Source organism: Stegostoma tigrinum, chromosome X (assembly GCF_030684315.1).
Source record: "Stegostoma tigrinum isolate sSteTig4 chromosome X, sSteTig4.hap1, whole genome shotgun sequence".
NCBI lineage: Eukaryota > Metazoa > Chordata > Chondrichthyes > Orectolobiformes > Stegostomatidae > Stegostoma > Stegostoma tigrinum.
The window spans coordinates 1,666,856-1,692,674 of NC_081404.1; the positions used below are offsets into that span (position 1 = coordinate 1,666,856).

The window sequence follows — 25,819 nt, forward strand, 5'->3', positions numbered from 1 at the left end:
TTCAATTCATTCACATGATGAAGGTGTCACTGGCAAGGCCAGCTTTTGTTCCCCACAGGGCAGTCAACAGTCAACCACATTGTTGTGGGGTGTATAGACCAGACTAGGTAAGGATGATAGTTTCCATCCCTAAAGGGCATTAGTGAACCAGATGGGTTTTTCCTGATAATTGGTTATGGTTTCACCATCTGCCATGGCTGGATTCAAACCCAAATCCTCAGAACATTACCTGCATCTCTGGATTAACAGTCCGGCAATAATACTACTAGGCTATCACCTCTCATGTGTGATTCCCCTTCTGCAAGTTGCTGATTTCAGCCGTGTGGGGAATGGCTGAGTGATCCGAAAGGATGAGCATTAAAACATTAAGGAGTGAGCCATTCTAGGACTGCTGCCATACTCCTTAAAAGTGAATGTTATGGAAAAATGTACAATGTAGAGATGCAGAGAATGTAAAAGGAAGGAAAAAAAACCCTGGAAAGATGGCCAACTATGCATTTCATATATCTTTAATAGAATTTCAAATTACATTCTCTGTACAATAATTCTTTGTACAATAAAATAGAATGAAACAAGGAGGTATTACAAAGATGAGTCAATTACATTCCTGTCAAACAAGATGTTAAAATGAACCAACTAACGGGTCAAATCAGAAAGCACAGCTTCAACACTTAATGGCTCAAGTGTGAAACAAACTGATCCAAATCTAAAACAAAAGCAAAGTATTGTGGATTTAGAAAATCTGAAACAAACAGAAAACAGACTTTCTCTTGCATCTGCAATATTTTGCTTTTGGCTGAACTAACAACAAAGAAACAATGGAATATTAAGACAAGAGGTTTTGAAAATTGCAAAACTAAATTGTGCTTTTTGAATTGATGTTGCACTTACTACCATACCGATAGAGGTAAAGCTGGGAAGGAACTTGCACATTATTCCTGTTATATATTTTGGAATTTTAATAAAGTCTAGGGAGTGATATTTGAATCACATCACTCCAAAATTTACATTTATAAACTGAATACATTAAAAGTCAAACTCAGTCCTATTCAAAAACAATGGTATCCTATAACTCACCAATTTTCAGCATAAAGAACATTCGGTAGAATAGTATTGTTAAATCAACCCCGTACCTTACCCTTCCTAAAAGTGCCAACATGTAATGGAGTATGACGTAAGTTTGCATTTTCAGTAGAATACTTAACTGTGGAGTCATCACAGCTCATCCCAAACTGATTTACATTCGATATATCCACACATGTACACTTCCAACAAGAACCAGGAGTCCAACTGATTTATTTCCCTCCTACAGCTATGTAGCTGAGATTTATTGCAGTGTCTCTTCTATTATCCCTGATAAGATCAGCTATTTCATCAAAGGCCCAGGATCAGACCTGGTCCTTTTGGCTCAGTACTATATCATGTGATGTATTTGCCCACTAAACCTCAAGGAACAAGGATTTGCCCTTTTAGAATATTCAATGTTTATGATATAGCCATCTCCCTCAAATAAATGACCACAAAGAGGGCAAACTCCATCACTTACGTGTCAAAATAACCTTTAATCTCTCAGAGGTTAGAGATGACTGGATTCATGTTTAACTTGGGTTAAGTTAAAACAAATATCTTTTGAATTTTATTTGGAGGAAGCAACTATTCTGTATAATGCCCAACCTATTAATTGCTTTGCAGTCCCTAACTGGAGATTTAGGAAATTTAGCATCATGTTGAAGTGACTAAGAGCTTAAAATGAATGGCATTCTTGGTAACAAAAGCAAAAGAAGTGGGGAATGCCAATGTGAGTTAGAAATTGGTGGAAGTGAGGCCTCAACAGATTAACTTGGCTGGTGGGAGAGAACACTCAAGAAAACACCATAAATTAGAAACTAAGGTTTAGGACAAGGACCAACACTTGAGCCTAAAAACTGTCATGGGGCATTAAAAGAAGCATATAACTTAATGACGATTGGAAACATCCAAAAATAGCTGATATGAATTCAGATTCTTAGTAATGTGTGCAATGATAACTGAGTTCACTGAGTTCTTTGTGTCAAGTATCAAACAGGAGATCTGTGGATTCAACTGGCACAGTCAGACAGGTGGCACAGTCAGACAGGCAGATTTCTAAAGAGTCATCCATAGGTGTCTGTTGTTTAAAGCGAAAATATTGAATAATACCTTTGCAAGCTTTGATGGAACTTTATGGGGTACATTTAAAAATAAAATGACAGCTTGGAAGTTAATCTGCCTAGCCCTAGCTAGCCGCAAAAGCACACCTGTCAATGGCAGGTGAAGTGTCAGTATTGCTATCTCAAAAAAAATACATTATCTTTTGGAAATGTCTTAAGGCTTGTGTGCATACTAAAAGGTTGATAATAGTTTGATGTATTTACAAGCAGTACACTTAAGGGCAGTGCTCACAAACACAGATTTCTGATTCTTTCACATCATGCATGAGGTAGGTTATTGCTAAATTCTTTGTCTTGTTCCACCACTGATATTTAACAGCCAGTTTTAATTGCTGTTCTAATCCCAGATGTGCTATCAGCTGCTGAGTCCTAAACTCTGGAATTTCCTCCTTAATCCTCTCTGGCTTGTTTTTCTCCTTTAAGACATCCCTTAAAACCTATCTTTTTAACCAACTGTTCTAATATCTCATGTTACAGGTGACATATCCATACAAGTTGTTTTTGTTGTCAATCTCATGATGGATAAGGCTGACTTTTCTCCACATACATGTAATGTCCACACACTAACTTCCTATTTTCAGCAGGACAATCAAATTCTGCAGAGTATGATCATAATACATTTCTCTGATAATTAAATATACCTGGTGGAGGTCTGTAAGATTTGAATCTTACCGAGGGTTGCATCACATGAACCACAGAGTGCCCACTGCTTATCTAAGCTTTTCTGCCCTAGCACAAAGGCTACAGAATTGGATAGGTTAAAAAGTCAACAGAGAGAGATTTTCAGAATTAATCATGGTCTTACAGGTAAGCAAACACCAATCTCACTCATCAGAAACCACCAACAAGATAAGGTTTGCATAAAGTCTGTTGATAATTGAAGTAATAAACAAAGCCCTGGTAATAAGTGGAAAATATTCTTATTAGTTGCTACTTTATCCTGAAATTCTTTAGTAGGGTGACTTGTTACGAAAGAACCATTTCACACATCTTAATGTTGCTGGGAAATTGAACAACACAAATTGTTGAACACACGTTAAACAAACAAACTGTGCTTTAACAAGCTATGACCACTAGGCTCTCCACAGCATCACTGTCAACTCTGGCCCTTAGTTTTTAACCTCTGACATAGGAGGAAGGCTGTGATGAGAAATACTGTGAAACGGCTGAAACATATGTCAGGCCAGGCAGGTACACTGCAGTGGCTGACCAAACCTGTTCAAACCCATGAACCCCCGGAATAAAAAATAAGAAGCCCTGAATTTTCAATCCACTGGAAAAGCTATTCACATTTGTGTAAATATTCCAAATTAGAGAAATGTTTTACATTCTGTTGCATTTAATACTAAAAGTCTCCACTACAGAAAATGATGAAAACATGATATGGGAACATGCTGAAATCCAACTTGTGCACATTGACCTCTAGATTTTCATTCTAGGAATAAATGCTCAGAAGCGTAAGTTATTTAGGAAAATGTTTCACATTAAGTCATGTCACAGGTCATTATTGAATTTCAATGCATATTGCAACTAATTTCAGATTCTCTTCAATATTTAAACAATTTTTCTGATGCCTGCTTCCTCTCCCCAAACTATTTTATCATGTTCATGAATTTGATACAGCCTTGGAAACAGAATTTGAATGTCAATTTCTAATTTACACAAATCCATCAAAATTGCCCAAATAGTTTCCAGAATTTCTGAATAAGTAAATTATCTATCTCACAACATTAAAATTTACAATTCTCATGGACATTAACAGATACATCAAGACGTATTGGCATGTATAATGTCAATTATTCTTCACCACCAAATATTAATCTCTAGTTCATTTTTTTAACAAGCTAAAACCAATAAACTATTTCAGGTTTATTCAATCCACAAGTCTGCACAAGAATGAGTGCACATTTATTGATGATCAGCCTTACAATTTGAGGTGAGAATGCAAAAACCAATTTAAGGGTAGGAAATGACAGACATATGTTTCACTTCTCCATGTTTACCTCAAATGTAAGCAAAAGTGTGTTCTTCAAATAATTTGCACTTGCTCTAGATGGTCACACAAATAATTTAAGCTTTCTCTGACTAACACAGTTAAACTAAGATAACGTTTTTATTCCAGGCACTAGTTATTAGAACTTCTTTAAAAAGATGAACGTCATGCAAATGTCAGCAATTACCCAAAGCAAGAAAACATGATTACCAGATTGAAAATGATTTGAACGAGATGCCTATTTTGATGTTCTTTTTCTTGTGTGGGGATCTCCCATTGCATTTCAAGCTTGTTGCAGAAGTACACAAATATTTGGTGTTCTTGAGTTAATATTCAAAAGATTATTTTAAAGTAGCATTGTTACAGGAGTAATAATTTTCAGTAAATACAGTACATATTGAATTCCAATTCCCTATAAGTATACAAATTATATCTTACACAATAATTACCCCCATTTCCCAATAAGTCAAACAATTGACAACAATGATGAGGAATAAGGATGCCCTCCTTGATAGCCATTTTGGCTGATGTCAATGAAATCCATCTCATTTAATGCTTCCCCTCATAGGTGGCTTTCTAGGTGGGTGGGAACGGCATGTAAATTCCACCAGGCTCTGCGCCTACCCACCTACCTTGCCCTAATTTATCAGCAGTAGTGTGGGGAAGGAAGTGAGCCAACAAAGGCCCTTACTGTCAAACAATGCTCACTTAAGGGCCTCATCCCACTGTCACTGGGATTTAACCAGCTGCCCAAGAGGCCCATGCCAAGTGTTCAGCTTGGCAGCTTTCCCTGTGTGGAGTGGTGTTGGCTGGGATGGGATGGGCCCCCTGAAGCTCTCCCATGCAAAGGGTTTAACACCATCCCCCACTTCCTCTCCACTGGCATTTCTAATCCAGCTCCTCACTCTTCTTGGATACGTCTTCCAGCTTGGTCTCAGCAAGACCCCTGGAGTTAGCTGGCTCCACTGGAACGTGCCTTGCTGTAGACCTTGTTTGAGTACTAGCAGTAGCCAGCACTTGTAGTGACATTGCCTGCACTGCACAGTTGCCAATCTCTGGCTGGCAGTTTTCTGAGACAAAACTTACAGTTACTGAGGGGCATAATTACCACCTCAAGGTTAACTAATGGCCAACTGGCTGTTAAATATCTGCAGGGCAGTCACTGGGAACAACAGTGCTCTGTGAGATATAAGCCAGTTATCTGCCTAATGTGATTGTCAAACACATTTCAAAATATATCTGAAATCAAAGATATGCCTCAAATTGATCTTCAATGGCCAAGGGAAATCCCCTGTTACTATACTAACAATCAGCCTGTTGATATTAAGACACAGATTGAAAATCATTAAATCAGTTAAACATTATATTAATTACAATAGATTATTTACATTTTTATATAAGGTGCATTAACAAAACATCTCTTCAAGAAAACACAAAATTGTATTTAGCAGCAATTCTCTTAAATATTTTTCTATTGTTAATATCCACCATTTGTCTTAGTTTTGTTTAAAAACTTCTTTGTAGTGACACACAGGGCAGAATTTAACACTCTCTCTGAGGCAAGTTTGGGGGTGGTGAGTCATTTTTAATCAAATCATGGCTGCTTAAGGCCCGCATTCCATCACCATTGGGATTTACCCAGCAGCAGGCAGAACGATTGTCACACAGCATGCCCAGAAATCAAACCCTGTAGGATTTGTTTGTGGTCCTCCTGGACGAGTCCATCATTCAAAGGCCTAATTGAGGGATGTGGCATTGGGTAACTGTGGTCCTGCTGATAGCCACCTCGACTCTGGTTACCAAAAATCCCCTGCTCCATAACCCCCATCCTGTTGCCACAGATCTGTGGCCTAAGACCCTCATCAATCCTAGGCCATGATTGGTTGCATTACTTGTAGCAGCCACTGCTCCTGTGGGCAATTGCTGAGTAGTGTCTAACTGTCAGCCACTGACTAACATTTAATTTGGCAGGCTTTGCCTAATACAGACGTCCCTGTCACCTCCATTAAATACTACTGCCAGTAAAAATTGTTTTCTGTGCAGCACTAAGGTATTCATGAGGCAAATTCTGTTTGCACAAACATGGCATAGCAACAGAGCTGTAATATTTGATGTTTTAGTTCCATGTATGCCAACTCACTCACATGTTCCAAGGTGGGCACTATTCCCAGAAAATTAAATTTATGCTTCAAAATGGACACTCAAAAGATTTATTTTGGGGGGTGGTGTTAGGTGATTTTCTTCCATAAAAACTGTGGACTAACTCTACTCAATGTGATCCCTCGAGATCTGCTTTCAGCAGGGAAAACTTTCAGCAGTTGGAGTAATTAATCCAATATTAATAAAACATTACAACACACAGATCACATAATACAGTTCAAAAATCACTCTCCAACTACCCCTCATTCCAAGGGTGATATGCTTTTTTTGGAAAAAAATATCATCCACATGGTTTAACCAGACATGTATTGGTATTAAGAACGAATGATAAGTTGGTAATACCATGAGCCCTCAATAAGTCTAAACCAGATTGAATACACTTTGCACCTTCAGCATCTTGCTAATTCTTCACTCTCCAATGTTTTTGGAACCTGGAAGGTCTACCTGAGTATTGTGCAAATCTGCAGCCTCAAAGTTCCTATAAGGATTACATGATTAACATGTAAAGCTATTTTTGGAATATCATTTCTTAAAGGATTTGTTTAGGAAAAAGTCTAATTGACACTGGGGAGGGCCAATTAATAATAAAAATCCAAACATTGAACAGAATAACTTCTACTCTTATATCCTGTAGTAATGTTGGTGAACTGTGTTTAGGGTAGGTTTTCCCGTGCTTTCAAGCTGCAAACTCCTCTAAATACATAGGCAAGGAAGTAGAGTCAAGTGCAAATAAATCTGCAGCAGTTAAAACTCTCTTCTTATGCCACTTTAAATAGTGTTAGGAACAGATAATAGTGTTCATAAGAAAATAAGTTACTCTGTTATAGTAGTGTATTACCTACAGTAAATCTTTGAACAGCACTAGCCTAGATCCTTAGAAGTTAAATCAAATGACATGTTCTGAAAAATACTTCATCAGCTAAAATTGCTGTCAGTTTATGAGTTTTATAACATTATCTTTAGCTCATATTTTGAGTTGAGTTTATTGTAAGTGTAAAACTTTCAAAGGACATGTTCAAGTACCTCACAGAAACTGCAAGGATTTTGACCAAAACTTGACGAAGTCAGTAATTTTTCTAAAAATAAGTAAATTCCTGCTTTTATTGGTTAAGGAATGATACACTTTCGAAACACCAATCAACATTCTGCATCACAAATTATTCAGGAGCACTATTTTAATTTTTTTCATTCCATTTCAAAGAAAATGATAAACCTCCAAACCAGGTTTGCGATAAGGGGCTAGATTTTCATTTGGTTTCAAGCATGTCATATGCTCACATGCAGTTATCTCAGGAGAATAGAATCCTTAATATGGAAAGAGGCCATTGGCCCACCGAGCCTCACTGACTCTCCAAAGAGCATCCCACCCAAATCCTATCCCTGTAACCCTTCATTTAGCATGGCCAAGCCACCGAATCTGCACATCTTTGGACTGTGGGAGGAAACTGGAGCACCCAGAGGAAGGCCACACAGATACAGGGAGAGCACAAACTTCTCAGTCACCCAAGGCTGGAATCAAACCCTGGTGCTGTGAGGCAGCAGTACTAACCATTGAGTCACCATGCCATCTCTCAAGTTGGGAAGTTTCATGACTCACAGATCCGCCTTGCTTTGGAGAGCTCTGAATTGCATGATTTTTGCTCCAAGGAGGCAGGCAAATGATGATGTAGGCTGGTTAGAAGGCCTGCCTTTGTTCACTGGGTTTTTTCCTGGTTTTCATGAAATCTGTTGGTCAACCAGACCATGCTTGCAAGTCCCAGTAAATGTGTAAAGCATTAGATGTGATGTTGCTATTGAAAATTATTTATTAAATTGTGCTAAGAATTACACCAGGAAATGATTAAGATCATGAGTCAGGTCACAGTGTGATGTATTTGTGTGTACTAGAAGCTATTTACATGAATACATAGGACCTTGCATTTTTTAGGCTCAAAGAATCCATATGCACATTGCATCTTTTTCATAGAGAGAGCCAATTTCTGCTGCATCCCCTGACTAATTGAATCTGTGATGTGGAGGTGCTGGTGTTGGGCTGGGGTGGACAAAGTCAGAAGTCACATGGCCAGGTTATAGTCCAACAGGTTTATTTGAAATTACAACCTTTCAGAGTGCTAACTTCACCTGACAAAGCAGCAGCACCCCGAAAACTTGTGATTTCAAATAAACCTGTTGGGTGATTGCCTGGTGTCGTGACATTTCTGACTCAATCGAATCTGAGATCTAAGACTGGCAGTTAACTGTTCATACTGCCTCTTCATACCACTAATGGCCCAACCAATCTTCAGCCTCTTCTCATGTTGTATAAATTGGTGTTTTTCTTTCCCCTGCAAGTCTGCTTTTTTTGTGTCAATAAATGTGTAGCTGTAAAAGCATGGCAGTCAGACAGCACCTGAGGAGCAAGAATGTCAATGTTTCAGGCCGAAACCCTTCATCCTAATTCTGATGAGTGCAAGTTGAAAGGCTTCAACATCTTGTTTCCTTTCAACAATGTTTAAGTTTTGTACTACCAAGTAATTATTTCTTGAGACATTGACAAAAGAAAAGCACAGAAAGAACAATTTATAATCAAATGTAAATCAAACAAAATCAACAATTCACTCAACTTGTCAAATCTGCAAAGTTCACACTTTCATTAGGCTTTCAGCCAAGCATGCATAACATGGCAGGAGAGAAAAAAAGAGTAGGTGGGGGCAAGGTGAAAATTTAAAAAGGGACGTTATCCCAGTATGTGCCATACTAACCCAATTATATTGTACAGATTCCTTCAATCTATTGGAACCATGAGTTTTAGATTTACAGTTGAGTTTTAAGTATTTGTATAAAATGCAAACTGTAAAACCTCACTTACACACTTGAAAAATTGGTGACTGGTTCACAGGCTGTAGTGTGATTGCACTAGACAGTTACAGGAAAACAAATATCATGTCAGACCACCAATAATAAGATACACTTAATAAAATTACATGCTAGTATTAACCAGTGTAACTGTTTTGTTTTCTCATAACTCTCTTCAAATATACAACGGCTTGGATTTTGCTGTGGTAATGACAATTCCATCAGTCACAGAAACTCCCAGTAGCCTCAGGAGTCCAGTCATGTTCAAAATAATGTAGAAATCCAAGCATTGTTGTCAGTGACAGTGCACTCCTTGATAAAGGTTCTCGCAAATCTCCATTGCAATTCTGAATTTATGAGAATTTTCACTTCTATGCTGCTATCTTGCTGCAAAATCCTTTTGAAAAAAATTACACCTTGTTGAATAATGTGTAAGTAGATTTTTAAGTTGCGGAATCACTACTAAATCTCTTCACTGTTCTTGAAAAGCTAATTTCATAATTGTTGTATGAGATTTTTTGATCACAATGAGGAAAAAAATCCAAACACTTTTCTTCTTTACCTATAATTACTTAAGAGCCTTGCCAGAAGAATGTTTCCCCTTGGCCTTCTTTTGGGGGGAGCTAGAACTAGGGGACACAGTCTAAGAATAACGGCAGGCAAAATAGGGCTGAGATGAGGAAGAATTTCTTCAGTCAGAGAGGGCGAATCCTTGGAATTCCCTATCACAGAGGCCAGAGGATGCTCAGTCATTAAGAATGTTCAAGACAGAGAATGGTTGTTTTCTGGATATTAAAGATATCAAGGGGCTTGAAGATAGTGCAGGAAAATGGTGATGGGGTAGAAGATCAGCCATGATCTCCTTAAATGGAGATTGAGCACAAAGGGCTGAATGCCTCTTACATTATCTGCTTTAAGTCTATTTATCTTATGTTAGCTCTCACCTCCAATATAGTCATACATTTACTTGACTGTCTGAAAATATAAAAGTGAAAAATGTTTAAGTGGTTTCAATTTCCAGATATGCTGCATGGGCTTCAATTTGATTGGTTGCCTATCTGCTTGCAGCTGTTTGTCAAGACCCCCATGCTGCTTGAGATCAGGTTTAAACTGCTGTGAGGAACGGCAAATTTCCTCCACTGTGTGGGCAGTTTTGTTTTTGAGCTCAGTGGCAAGCAAACTTGGTTGACCACTGACCAGAAAATTGGGCCACATATATAGCTAAGTGCAAATAAATCAGAGCAAAGATATAAGGCTCAATTTTACAGTGGGCTTCACGACACAGACAATGGGCTGAAAAGTGGGTTCCCCAGGTCTGCATATGCCGGCAGTGGGACTCGCTGGCCTGTGACTCATGGTGTGCCACAGGGGTCAGTGCTGGGGCCTTTGTTATTTGTTATTTACATGAATGGCCTGGATGCGAATGTATAAGGCATGATTAATAAGTTTGCAAATGATATAAAATTAGGAGGTATTGTTGATAGTGAGGAAAGTTATCAAAAATTACAGAGGGATCTTGATCAGGTGGGGAAGTGGGCTGAGGATTGGCAAATGCAATTCATTACAGATAAGTGTGAGGTGTTGCACTTGATTTATATAGTTAATGATAAGGTCCTGAGGAGTGTTGTGGAACAGACGGACCGAGGAGTACAAGTACATACTTTGTTGAAAGCGGTGTCACAGGTGAACAGGATGGTGAAGAAGGTATTTAGCATGCTGGCCTTCATCGGTCAAGGCACTGAGTATAGGAGTTGGGATGTTATGTTACAGGTGTATAAGTCATTGGTGAGGCTACACTTGGGGTATTGTGTACAGTTTTGGTCACCCAGTTATAGGAAAGACACAGTTATCCTGGAAAGTGAGCGAACAGGATTTACGAGGATGTTGCCAGGACTAGTTGGCCTGAGTTATAGGGAGAAGTGGCCAGGACAGAACTTTATTCCTTGGAATGCAGGAGAATGAGGGGTGACCTTATTGAGGTGTATAAAATCGTGAGGGGCATAGATAGGATGAAGGCATAGGTTTAGGTGAGAGAGGACAGATTTAAGAAGGGCCTCAGGGGGATCTTCTTCATGCAGAGAGTGGTGCATATATGGAATGGGCTGCCAGAGAAAGTGGTTGAGGCAGTTGCAATAGCAGCATTTAAAAAACGTATGGGTAGGTACATGGATGGGAAGGGTTGAGAGGGATATGGACCAAATGCGAGCAACTGGGACTAGCTGAGTGGGCACCAGGTTCAGCATGGACCAGTTTGGGCTGAAGGGCCTGTTTTCATGCCGTATTACTCTATGACTCTATTTACGTCAGGTGATCTCCTAGTTGGCCATGTGTGGACCAACTGTCTGAGTAAGGATAGATAGTGGTAAGGATAGCCAACAGGCTCCTGATGCCTTTGCTCCAGTCGGAAGGCTGGCAGGTCGAAAGCCTCGGCAGCATCTTGAGGAACAGTGGACACTGCTGAAGAAGGCAGGAGACCACTTGGACACATCAACAGAGCTGTCCTTGGTAGGCATTAAAAATTAAAACTTCAGGGGCCAAGGGCAGTTTCATCTGTGTGACAAAGCCAAAACCTCTCTGCAAGTTGTGAAGAGAACATAATGAGACTACAAAGGGATAAACACAGGTTAAACAAGTGGGCAACGATCTGGTAAATGGAGAAAAATATATGGAATTTTCCATTTTGGCAGGAAGAATAAAAAAGAACAGATAATCTAAATGATGAGAGATTTCAGAGCCATGAGATGCAGAGGGATCTGGGTGTCCTAACACGTAAATCATGCAAGGTTAATATGCAGAGACAGCAAGCAATTAGGAAAGTTGAGAGAATATTATTAGTCACTGCAAGTGAAATAGAACATAAAAGTAGGGTTTATGTTTCACTTATATAAGGCACAGGTGAGACCACATCTGGAATACTGTGTACAATACTGGTCACCTTATTCATAAAACAAAGGATGTAAATGTGTTGGAAGTAGTTCAGGGAAGGATTATTAGTACCTGGGATAGCTGGTTGTCCTATGAGGAAGGGTTGGACAGGCTAGGCTTGTATCCAATAGAGTTTAGATGATTAAGAGGCAACTTGATTGAAACATTTCCTCTTATGGGAAAGTCTTGAACTAGGGGTCACCCATTTATAACTGAGAATAGGAGAAATGTTTCCTCTCAGGGAGTTGAGAGACTTTGGAACTCTCTTCATCAAAAGGGGCGATGCAATGGCCTAATGGTATTATCACTGGACTGGTAATCCAGAGACTCAATTAATGTTCTGAAGACACAGGTATGAATCCCACCATGGCAGATGGTGGGATCTGAATTCAATAAAAATCTGGAATTTTGGGATTCCATTGTCAGGAAAAACCCATCTAGTTCACTAATGTCCTTTAGGGAAGGAAACTGCCATCCTTACCTGGTCTGGCCTACATGTGACTCCAGACCCACAGCAACGTGGTTGACTCTTATCTGCCCTCTGGGCAATTAGGGTTGGACAATAAATGCTGCCTGGTCCGTGACACCCTCGTCCCACGAACAAATTAAAAAAGGCAGGTGGTTGAAGCTGAGTATTTTAAGGCAGGGTGAATAGATTCTTGATAAACAAGGGGGTGAAAGGCAAGGGATTGCAGAATAATCAGATTAGCCATGATCTTATTGAGTGGCACAGCAGACTTGTATGACTGACTGGCCTCTCCTGCTCACAATTTGCACGTTTGTATGGAAAATCACCCATGACCAATCCATCTCTCTTTGGGCCATGGGACCACTAGCTCTGATGGAACCCTCAGTTGCTGCAGGAAGGCCACCCTGGTGGTCACCCCTCGTAATGGGAGTTACTCTGTTAGCTCACTCAGCATACCGGCCTGTAATTGTCCTGAATGTGCAAGTTAGTTGCTCGCCTCCATGGACAGTGTGACGGCCAGGGAGACATCCTGACACTGTTTCCTGCTTTTGTATCAGCCTTCTGCCTCCATTCCTGCCACTGGGACCTGATAACATCCAGCCCATTAAATTACCAATTTAAACAAAAGAGAACAGAAAACAAAGAACAAAGAAAATTACAACACAGGAACAGGCCCTTTGGCCCTCCAAGCCTATGCTGTTCGAGTTCCTCTGTCTAAACCTGTCATCTACTTTCTAAGGGTCTGTATCCCTTTGCTCCCTGCCCATCCATGTACCTGTCCAGAAACATCTTAAAAGACTGTCGTGTCTGCATCTACTATCTCCGTTGGCAATGCGTTTCAGGCACCCACCACCCTCTGCGTAAAGAACTTTCCACGCATATCTCCCATAAACTTTCCTCCTCTCACTTTGAACTCATGACCCCTAGTAATTGAGTCCCCCACTCTGGGAAAAAGCTTCCTGCTATCCACCTTGTCTATACCCCTCATGATTTTGTAGACCTCAAGCAGGTCACCCCCTCAATCTTTCTAATGAAAATAATCCTAATCTACTCAACCTTTCTTCATAGCTCACGCCCTCCATACCAGGCAACATCTTGGTGAACCTCCTCTGCACCCTCTCCAAAGCATCCACATTCTTTTGGTAATGTTTTTTAGGACATTCAGATGCAATAAAATCAAACTAGATAGGCATTGCTGACTGGGTTAGAGGAAGAAAAGTCTAAGTATGGATTAAATTCGTGAATTAATGGAAAGACAGAAAGAAAGCAAACAAAGATATATTATTGTGAAACCAATAAAAGGAAGAAATCGGTCCTGCTTCAGTAATGTGACAGAATAGAAAGAATTCAAAAGTTTATAAAGTACGAAAAGCCAAAAAAAGCAAAATGCAAATGAAACTCAAATAGGGAGGGGAGAAATTGGAAGAACGTACACTTATTACTGCAAGTTCACTGTTTCAAATGACTAGAATGATTTACTGCTGATTCAATGATTTAATAAGTCCCCCAAATGTTCAGGATGAGCATCATTAGAAATTTTGGGGTTATGCCTGCACTTGAATCACCTTTGGATTCAGAGTTTGCTATTTTGCAGCAGGAAACTTGATTCTCTTGACGGTTTTAAATGGCTGCAGCAGCTTAAAAAGCCAAACACTACTGAGCAACTTTTGCTTTGGCAAGGAAGAGTAAAAGTTTTCTGAAGTAGTAATTGAAGTATCACTTGGCCATGTGAAGCAGGCGAGGAAGGCCTTGAAAGAGTCTGATCTTATGGAAGCCTTTAAATTGAGTCTTTCAATGGAAAGAGATGTGCCAATGCAGTGCATCAGGTTCAAGCAAGACAATAGGAATCAACCATGAGTTTTAAAAAAATGCAATTATTACTCCTCCTTTTATTGAAGGGCTTCAAGAGCATATAATTAACACCCAGAGACACTGTAAGGCTCTTTAGACGCCCAGCCACACCTGTAAATGTTCCTTTACTCCCAGTCTCATTTCCATGGATCCAAACAAAATCCTCAAGTCGTCTGCAAACTCCTTGTTTAATGGACCTGTCTCACTCCTATCATTGTCTGCTGACATCTGGGTTTTACTGCATCACATGGTAGCCATAGGATATTCTTTTCATTGAAGTATTTTTTAAAGTTGATTCAAACAGCAATTTATTACTCAATATCCAATTTTTTCCTGAAAAAATACAGAGATGATAGAGAATGAAATATGCTCAGAGATCTCCATTTGATAAATATGTAAACTTCCAAGTCCTGTGACACCCAAAACCTGCCTTGCCTTGAACGCACATTGTGATATAGCTTTTTATTCAGATTAGCCAGAGGGCCAATAAAACAGAATATTAGGTCTTTACTGACAGAATTCATGCTGAAACAATTTGTAATTAGGAGTACAACTGTGGACCTTAAAATTAATCAGCATTTTTAGAACTTTTGCACTAATCAGAAACCGAGGTTGGAAGAGCCCAAGTATGTATTGAAAGTTAACATGAGAGAGACAGACAGGAAAAAATGAGAGAGATGGTAAATGAGAAAGGGGAAATGAGAGAGAGAGAGAAAGAAGCTAAACCTAGACAATAATTTAGTGAATTTATGGCAACTGTTGTGTGTCAATACATACACTTACAATTGGACCATTAGATGACAGGAAACATGACCTTTGAGTAAAGGAGTTGAGATGTCATATTGAGGCTGTACAGGACATTGGTAGGGCCTCTTCTGGAGTGCTGTATGCAGTTCTAGTCACCCTGTTATAGGAAGAATATTATTAAATGGAGACGATTCAAAAGATTTACCAGGATGTTGCCAGGAAAGAAAGGGTTTGAGTTATAAAAATAGGTTGGGACTTTTTTTCCACTGGATTTGATTTATTTATTGTCATGAGTATGTTGTTACAAAATACAGTCAGAAATGTTGTATAGTGTTGCCACTCTGGTGCCATCTCAAAATAAAGAAAAATAAACCAAAATATAGAATATAAGGGCGAAAAAATACAGAAATAAAGATAAAGTGTTCAACTTTACAGTTCTTCTTGTTAAGTGCTCCACCATGGGCCTGGTAATTAGGCAAAAGTCCCATTTGCTGCCAGAAGGAAGTCACCCTTCAGTATCATCTCACCTCCACTAATGCCCTTGACACTATGAGTCCTTGATGGACCTTGCCAATGCAAAAGGCACTGATGTCACCGGTGACCCAAATTTCACTCCACTGTTGCCATGAATCCGCTCCGGGCCCACCTCACTGATGCAGCCACTGCTGATTTTGCTGGGTCTCATACTGGGGCCAAACTTGCCTCTGCCTCCACTATCTGCGCTGGATGCAGACATCGTTGGGAACTGAAACTCGCCTCCACCACAGCAGCCATGAGTTGGCGCTAGGACCACGTTGTCAACGCAGAAGATACCAGAACCCAAACTCACCTCTGATGCTGCTGCTATGAGTCTGCGCTGCTGGGCCCATTCGGTTCGTGGTGGGCTCACTCACCGCCACCGATACCATCGCTGCAACCAAGCTCTTTGAAATGAGGTAAGCGAAATAAAAGAAACAAAAAAGAAAAAAACAACAAAAGGAAACGAGGACAGAGCGGAGGAGCCCCTTGCTCAGAAGTGCTACCCCACTGCCATCTTACTGGAGGGTCTGAAGTTGAGGGGTGACCTTACAGAGGTTTATACAATCATGAGGGACATTGATATGGTGAATTGCCAAGGTCTTTTCCCTAAGGTGGGGGAGTTCAAAACGAGGGGGCATTTTTTTTTAGGTCAGAGGAGAAAGATTTGAAAAGGACATGGGGGCAATTTTTTTACACAGAGAATGGTTCATGTATGGAATGAACTTCCCAAGGAAACAGTGAATGTGGATACAGTTGCAATGTTTAAAAGACATTTGGATAAGAACATAGAACAGTACCGCACAGTACAGGCCCTTCGGCCTGTGATATTGTGCTTAACTTTTACCCTAAACCTAAGGTCTATCTAACCTCCAACCCTACCTTATACTATCATCCATACGCCTGTCTAATAGCCGCTTGAATGCCCCTAATGAGGCCGACTCCACTACCCTTTCTGGCAATGCATTCCATGCCCCTACCACTTTCTGAGTAAAGAACCTACCTCTGATGTCTTCCCTATATCTACCTCCACTCACTTTAAAACTATGTCCCCTTGTAATAGCTACCTCCACCCTAGGAAAAAGTCTCTGGATGGCCACTCTATCTATACCTCTGATAAATACGTGAATAGGCAAGGCTCAGAGGGATCCTATAACTGAAATTATTCTTAACCTGTCCCCTGGCTTGTCTCTTCAATGATAATAGTGCGTGGTCTGCAGGAGCAGGTTCAACACCCTGTGAAGTACAAACAACACTGCTCAGTTGGACATATGTCCAATGCTCCAGGAGTCACTGCAAAGGCAACTCTACTTTGTCCAGTAGGAGGTGTGTACCCATGTGTTGGTGTTTCCTGAGGCAATGCGGAGGTTCATGGAGGAGTCCATCCATCTCAAGTGCACCAGCCTGGCACAGGATTTTGAGCACATGAGGACCCTGTCTACATAGGATGTTGTTCCTCACCATCATGGGACTGTAAAATCATGCACGATTAAGATCATTTGGCCCATCTTAACTCATTCATTTGGAGAAACCTTAAAGTCAATGTGGTTTCAAACTCCACAATTCCTTCAGAAAATCCATTTCCCACAATGAAGTCTCGAATAATAAGTCCTAAATTCACCTTTGCCTAATCTGAACCCATCTTTGCTTATTCTACTCAGTTTAATTTCAAGTACAAGACGATTTCTGGAGGGGTTCACTTGCTTTTCATTGAATGGTGCAATATAGGCATTCTTCCAAGGCCTGAATTTGAAAACTTGATGTACTGAAATAAGTCAGAGTTGAAAGAAAAATGGTTATAGGCAAAAAAAACTGCAGCTGCTAGAATCCAGGGTAGACAAATAGGAGGCAGGAAGAACACAGCAAGCAAGAGGGTCATACCCGAAACGTTGACTGCTCCTTTCCTCAAGCCAGGCAGCATCTGGAGGAAAGAAGCAGTCAACATTTCGGGTATTACCCTCTTGCTTGCTGTGTTCTTCCAGACTTCTACTTTGAAAGACAAAAGACCTGACCAGAATGAGATAATTGGAATGCCCACACAGCATTCTGGAGAGGAGTCATTTTAAATCTTTAAAGATATAAACTGAAATAAAATGTTCAGAAAAGCAGAAACGTATGCAGTGCCTGTCTTACAAATGCTGTTATCAGTTTACTTTAAAAACAAAATAGAAAAAAATTGTGGAACTTTTGGGGGAGGAGTGGCAAAAGACATGTACAAGTAGAAGATTAAATCAGCCCATTAGAAACAACCTGATATACACAGGAAGAGGATGTTAAAGTAAAAGTAACAGAGTACTACATCTAATTAACTGTCCATCTTCAGCACAAAGTAATAACCTTGCGTTCAAGCAAGCCTTGTACAAAATAGTGGGATGCTACTAACACAAATCGAGAACAAGCCTTTCTACAACCAATCACAAAATGACATGTTTACATCAACAGAACTAGGCTTACAAATAAAGCCACTGTATTTTTGGGGAGGTGGGATGCAGCCACCAAAATAACTCAATTGTCTTATTCAACAGTAATTTACAAACCTCTGCAAAATATACTTTCTATTTTGTATAATAAGCTAAAACTATAAGTTTACAAAAAATAATTTCATTTTCCTTATTTCCATTTGGTAAATTTGTTTTTCTCATCCCAGAATGTCCAGGTTCAAGACTGGATAAAGAGGTAACCATACATTGTCAGCTACTAATAGGTGGCTCAGGCAGGTCTCCCTGCACTTGTGTGCTAGAATCTGAGTAAACGGTCTCCACTCTAAAACAGCCACCAAAACATACAATTGGGTAAGCTTCATTAGTGATCAAGGAGCCAGTGCTCTCATCTAACAACTCAGACAAATGTAGGAACCCTGTAAAAGATGCAATCCTGTACAAACATGGTATACTTTTGTGTAAATAACAATGTGACATACATACCAGTATCTGTTTTTACCCAGCTATGTTTAATCACTTCTCTAGGGTTGCACTCCTCACAATTAGAAACACTTATGCAACTCAATTTTTTATCTCAATAATCCTTTAAAAAAACTGGCTTATTTCCATTTACGTGCTGCTTGTTCATTTAGTCAAGTAAAAACAATCTCTTGAATGCCACTTGCAAGTGTTACTCAATTTTCTATTTTACTTCTGAATCCTTTATCCATCTATTGCATATATTTAAGGCAGTAAGAATCAACATTTCTATAACTTGCTTTCTGAAATGAATTATAAGTTTACACCAAGTACAGAACATCCACATAAACATCAACCAGTTAGGGACACTAGCTGGGAAGGATTGTCTTTTGCAATTAGTAAAATTGCAGAGCTCCAAATGACCTGTTCGTAAGTGAGAACATTGGCATCAAAGAAGTATATTTTCAACCTGCCCAGATCTGGGTTCAGCACCATAACAGGATACATGTTAGTACAACTACACCGGTGGATGCAGTTAACATTTTTAAATGCAGTTTTAAACATTTCTATTTCTTTAAAACCTGAAGGGAATGTGGTTTTCCTGAGTATGAAACAATGTTACTTGCTTCCAGAGAATAAGTGCATAAAATGGCTGCTGCTGTACATGAATTCTAGTTGAATAAAAGAAAGGGTCAGACAGTGAATTATTCACAAACAGACGTAAGTACCACAACTGATGTATACAGATGGTGCGTATGCATACTGTGCACTATACAGACATTGAGATCTGTACTTCAGGTCAGGCTGATGTCACTGCAGCATTTCCGACACATTCGAAAATCTGTGTAAGAGAATCAATTTCATACCAATGGGTTCTCCAAATACAGTATAAGGAAGTGATGCAACTTGCAACTTCTTTTCCGTTTTCCAAAAACTTACACCCATCTTCAGAAGGTGTTAACTTGTGTGGGAATACAATTCTAGAGGTACCTCATCATTCAAGTAACTATTCTTTAGGTAGGAACCCATATAGCGAATGTTAACAAAGAATTCTACCATTATGGTATCACAGCTAAACATCTTTGCCCAATAAACACGTATGCTCTTCCAGCAGGAGTGTATAATCGCCAGGATCAGGCACCTCTGTTGATTTCCCCCGCTTTATCCGAAAGTGCCAACATCAAATGCAATACCCTTACATCCAAACTGGCTGAGATCAACTGACTCAGCAGAGACCAGGTATTGAACGCAAAACCTAGATTCTATGATCGAACTATTCCCTGCACAAATTCCCAAATCAAGGCTCTACCTTGTAATTTTCAAATTAAAAACCTCGAAAATAAAAGAAAGGCTCAACACAGCAGGTGTGATATATGATCAGATTCAATGACAATCTAAATTATTTATACTTTAAGAAATTCTAGTTCTTTGCATCTATGTTACAAGATTTTAAATGAATTAATGTGAATGGTGCCAGTGAGTGATTCCAGTTGTAACTGTCATCACTGCAGAGGTCTGGAGCATGAATTGATTTCAAAAAAAGATCAAGAAATAAATATGTGCTTACACAGTTTTGTGAAAAGACCATTGAAGACTGCCCTCACTCCCAAAGGGCATGTGCGAACACAGTTGAGTGGTGGTCACTGTAACTTCCTGATTACATGCCATTCATCAAATTTTAATCTACAAGTCTTCAGTTGTGCAGGTCATGATTGTGACTAATTCATCAGATCCATGTCAATCACTTCTAGTGATCAACAAATCCTGAACACTTGCAGACCAAGCAGTGATTTTTTTTTAGGGCAGCAGGAAGTAGGACATCAACAGACGAAGGCCTCTAAAGTTGTTCCTGATTCTTGTAGTAGTTTAGTGCCTGCATTAGGCATAAACATTGCTGGCATTTCTGCCACTGATAACATTTAATCATCACCCTTGCCAACTGCATTTTCAGATTATTTAAAATCATTCAATAAATATTAAGAAAAGTGTAAAAAAGCTGAGAAAGGCAGAATTGGTCATTTGCCTGTAACATGGGAATTTAAGAGCAATAATGGGTGACATCACCTATTCCGAGTGTTGAATTCAAAGATCAGGTGTACTTTGTTTATCTTCATCTAATGCGTTCACTAGACACTTAAAACGTTGCCCATCGCTGCCCTTGTTCTCATGTTTCAGGTACAAATGAAGTGTTGGAGGGAACTACCACTTTTACTTTCCATTGTTACCGCTACATTGTAAAATACAAGTGGAAATCTTTTTGCAAACTGCAATTACCACCTCATTCCTCCTCTCTTTAGATCACTGGTCCAAAAAGTTCAGAAATTACTTCATTAGCATCACATTTGATTGTTGGAAGCCTAATTTTTCAAAGGAAATGCTGTGTGTGCATCAAGCCTGCTACCCTGCGTGAACCTAAACATTGGCAACAAAAGAAAGTGGTTCACTGATCAACATCATTGCTAAATACCTCCAGCACAAGTGGTGTAAGCTGTGTGCTACAATCAGGATTAATGGTCAGAGACTGGAACTGTTTGGAATGTTCCTCGCTTAGGGTCCGGAGGTCTGTCAACTTCTGGATCATTTTCGGATACAATAACCGATTGCCTGGAGGTGGATGTTTGGCTCGGATGTATGACTGTAGCGTCTCGGATAACCCATCTTGAACACGCTCCACTTGAACACGGTTCTGTACTCCGGGACGGTCTGAAAACATATGCATAAACAAAAGATCGTGGCAACAGTTCTCACAATGGCAATGAACAGCCAAAAGCACAGAGAAGCTACCATGAATCAGCAGGTCGTCAGCCTGAAGCCAATGCTTAGAACTCAAGTATGGAATCTGGTCTGACGCTCTGGTACCATTACCAAGGGAGCGCTGCATTGTTGGAGGTGTTGTGTTTAACTGAGGTCCATCTGCTATCTCATACAGACATGAAAGAAACTTCTAAAAGATGATTCATTTTTCAAAGTTCAGTGGAGTCCCCTTGTTAGAGAGGTGCATGTTACCACATATCAATTGACATTAAAAACAAAAGGGTTCCTGGTCACTTATCTCATTGCTGTCTGTAGAAACTTGCTAAGCACAGATTGACTGTTGTGTTTCCTACATTGCAATAATATTTACAATTTCTAAGTATTTCATTAGGTGTGAGGCATTTTGCAATGCCCTAAACATTGTGAAAGCTGGATTTTTTCTTTCTTGTCCCACTCGCATAAACAATAACAGCTGGACGTGACATTAACCAAACAACTAAAAACACTGAAAGGCATCACAAGGTAAAAAACAAGAAATAGGTTTGGAGGAAACCTGCTGTCCAGTTTACTTTTGCAGAAGAGCAAGCATATCACCCTCCACATGCTCAGGAACTTTAGGCCATGCCTTAATGGGAGGACCTGACTACAACATGTTACAAATGGCCAAAACGAGCTAAATGCAGCCCTCTAGTAGCTGAATTCATAGTTTGGCTTTGTTTATGAAGTGATTACATTTCAGACAGGGTGCCTAAATTAATCTGATGCAGGCAACAACCGATAATTTGATATTACTCTGACTGCTCAGTATGCTACTGTGTAAACTGAGTTACTTTTAAATTTAGAAAATTGGGCTGACCTGTGTCCTCAGGAGATATTAAGTCCAAATCAAAAGCTGAATACTGGAATGAAGCTTTTAAGAAATTGTGGAGGCATTGATTTTGATCTTCTAGAATTCTCTAGATTCTAGAACATCAGTATTTCATAAAGGACAGGGAACAGAAACACAACAGAAAACAGGGAACTGTGGTGGGTTTGCTGGCCGAGCTAGTTTGTTGTTCTGCAGATGTTTCATTACCCTGCTGGTAACATCATCAGTGCAGTCTCCGATGAAGCGCCTCTGTGTTTTCCCCGCTGTTATTTAAACTCTGGAATCCGTTGAGCTGGATTACCCTACTTCCAGTTTTCCTTCGTAGTGGTGTGAAGAAGGCCGTCAACAAACACATAGAACTCGACCCCATATACACTCCACTACGAAGGAAAATCGGAGGTGAGGTAATTCAGCTCAGTGGACTCCAGAGTTTAAAAACCAGGTGGGAAAACACAACGGCGCCTCATCAGAGGCTGCACTGATGATGTTACCCAGCATGGTAAAGAAACGTCTGTGAACTAACGAAGCAGCTCAGCGAGCCAATCAACCACAACACCCACAACCTAAGCTACAAACCTACTCCAAAATCTGAGAAAACAGGGACCTATAGGCCAGTTAGCCTGACATCACTGGTTGGTGAAATCCTAGAATCTACGCCATGGTAGTTAGATCGTAGTATGATTAGGCAGCATCAACACAGATTTATGAAAAGGAATCTGTATATAATCATTTTATTAGAGTTTTTGGGACTGTAACTTACAGAGTAGATAAGCAGAAATCACTGTACATGGTGTATTTCAATTGGTGGAAAGTGTCACACAAGAGACTATTACACAAAATCAAGAGGTTGGGGGAAAATTTATTAGAATGGACTAACAAGTGGTTAATAGACAGATTAATGGAAAACAGGATTAAGTGGAGTATTTTCAGAGCAGCCAACTGTAAATATTGTGGTACCACAAGGGCCAGTGTTGAGGTCTCAGCTATTTGCAACCTATATTAATGACTTAGATGAGGGGACTGAGTAACATTTTCAAGTTTGGTGAAGATACGAAGCTAGCTGGGAAAGCAAGCAATGAGGAAATTACAAAGAGGCTGTAGAGGGATACAGAAAGTGTGAAGTTATCTATTATTGAAGAAAACAGAAAAGCGTAACTTAATTTTAAATGATAGGAGACAAGGAAATGTTGGTATTCTGAGTAAACTCACAAATCATTGTGTATGAATGAAAAAGTCAGTATGTGTACAGGAAGAAGTAATTAGTTTGACAATTACCATATTTATTACAGAGGGATTGACACGTAAATTAAGAGGAGGAATATGCCAATCAGCCCTTCAAACTCCACCATTCAATAAAATTATGGTTGATCTGATGACTGCACATTTCTGCCTACCAAGGTAACCTCTGATATCCTTGCTTATCAAGAATCTATCTACCTTTCCTTTAATGATATTTAAAGATTTTACATCCACTGCCTTTTGAGGGACAGAATTCCAAAGACTCTCAATCTTCTGAGAAAAAAAATCCTCATCTTGGTGTTAAAAGGTCAGCTGCATTATTTTTAAATGAGTGATCTCTAATTCTAGATTAATTCTCCCACAGGAAGTAACATCCTCTCCACAACTCATCCTGCGAAGACCCCTCATGATTCTGTACATTTCAATCAAGTCTCCTATTGTTGTTCCAAACTCCAGCAGATACAAGCCTAGTCTGTTAAACGCTTCCTCATGAGACAACCCAACCATTCCAGTTATTGTTAGTATAATATTGGTTTCATTGTTAAAGCTTGTCCCTGGGTAATGTTCCCCAGTTCTTTATGGTTCCAGTTAGATACACTGAATTATTAGGTTGCCATGTGAGAAGGGATGAACTGGCTCCCCTGAATTCATTCACCCATTCCATCTTGTCTGATACCAACAGATTATCTGAAAAGGATCTTCCTCCTTATGGACAATTTTCTCCAAGACAAATTGATTTAAGTTTTAGAAGGAACTTTTAGGGGTGGCACGGTGGCTCAGCGGTTAGCACTGCTGCCTCACAGCGCCAGGGACCTGGGTTTGATTTCACCCTCGGACGAGTGTCTTTGCACATTCTCCCCGTGTCTGTGTGGGTTTCCTCTGGGTGCTCTCGTTTCCTCCCACAGTCCAAAGATGTGCAGGCTAGGTGGACTGGCCGTGCTAAATTGCCTGTAGTGTTCAGGGGTGTGTAGATTAGGTGGATTAACTTTACAGGGATAGTGTAGGGGGATAGTTCTGGGTGGGATGATCTTCGGGGGATCAGTGTGGACTTGTTAGGCTGAATGGTCAGTTTCCACAGTGAGGATTCTATGAACTAATTTTAACAGGCTTTTTTGAGTTAAAGAAGAGTGAGCTCATTAGTTACTAAATGCAAAAATGTAATCAAGTAAAACACATACATGTAGATTAGAAATGAGAAGTGCATTGAAATGTTTAACAATATATGGATCAGTCTCTGGTTTAATCATGAAAAGTAGATAGTGGAATATTAAGGTTATTACAATGGGTACTACCAGTTGTTTTGGTAGTTTAGCAGTTTCTTTGTTTTGCGGGCTAATTTTAGTTCTTCAACTTACCTTCAAGAGTAGCTGGTTTCCAACACTAAGAGTGAAAGAAAATATGCCATTTTTCCTGCTGCACTAGTGTGTTTAATAGCCGACCTAAAGCTGTGACTTTCCCAACCAATTAGTTGAGGCTATCACATCAGTCCACCAACATACAGACTAAGGGGTGTAAACCAAAACAAAATTTGACTCATGTCCACAATCTGAAATATAACACACAAGAGATGTTTCCATTAAGCAAAGACAGGGCCTTGATGCAAGTAAGCATTTGAAGAGGCAAATATGATCTTGGTTTAATATTTTGTCCAATCATAAGACAGCACTTCTGACAATGCAACACATGTAATACACTAGATTTTCAACACAGATTCAAGTGCTACAATCAGGGGAAAGACCTAACAAAGCCAGGATGAGCTTACTGTTGTGCATGATCTTACAGTATGGATCACTGGTTTACAGCAGCAGCTGGAACTCTGTTTGGCACTAATTCTCACCCGCTTGAGTTCAGAAAATTCAATACAGGCAAGGGATCAGCACAAATGGTCTGTATGGATCACTGGGCCATCAAGGGGGTCATCACTACTTTCCACACTATTTTCATATTTTGCACTTGTAGCAGCCAACTTGTTTTGTTTAGTTAGTGAAGCTGTGCTGTTGTGCTTACCAGGTGAAAGGATGCAGATGGCCATTAGAAGAACATGTTCTGGTTCGTGTAAATTCAGGTTCTTCAGGCCAACTTGAAATTTTATCAGTGGTTCGAGCAATTCCAGGGAATGGCCAGCTAGAAAGGATACAAGAGGAAAGTGAACATCTTTCTGGAGATGTATTTAAATATTCTTTTCTTTAAATTAAAAAGTAAAAATGCAAATGGTCAGGGAATCAGCAAAGCAGTGTTACAAATAAATGATTAATATACACATGTTTTTTGCCCTCATTTTAAGAAAAAAATAGGTTGACAGATTGAAATAACCTTATAAATAATAATGCCAACAGTGTGTGCCTGAAGAGTAAACTTTGTCTTGATAGCATC

General features: G+C 39.7%; 1 protein-coding gene across 1 annotated transcript in view; it reads right to left on the reverse strand.

The window, feature by feature from the left end:
- Positions 1 to 493: 493 nt before the first annotated feature.
- LOC125448232 (vitamin D3 receptor B-like) overlaps positions 494 to 25,819 on the reverse strand; it is a 380,711-nt gene continuing 355,385 nt past the window's right edge. Inside the window, exons 10-12 of the mRNA XM_059643431.1 lie at positions 25,454 to 25,570; positions 21,053 to 21,288; positions 494 to 14,755 (exon numbers count right to left, since the gene is read on the reverse strand). Coding sequence (XP_059499414.1) covers positions 14,738 to 14,755; positions 21,053 to 21,288; positions 25,454 to 25,570 — 371 coding nt within the window. The 3' untranslated portion in view covers positions 494 to 14,737. The remainder of the gene's footprint in view (positions 14,756 to 21,052; positions 21,289 to 25,453; positions 25,571 to 25,819) is intronic.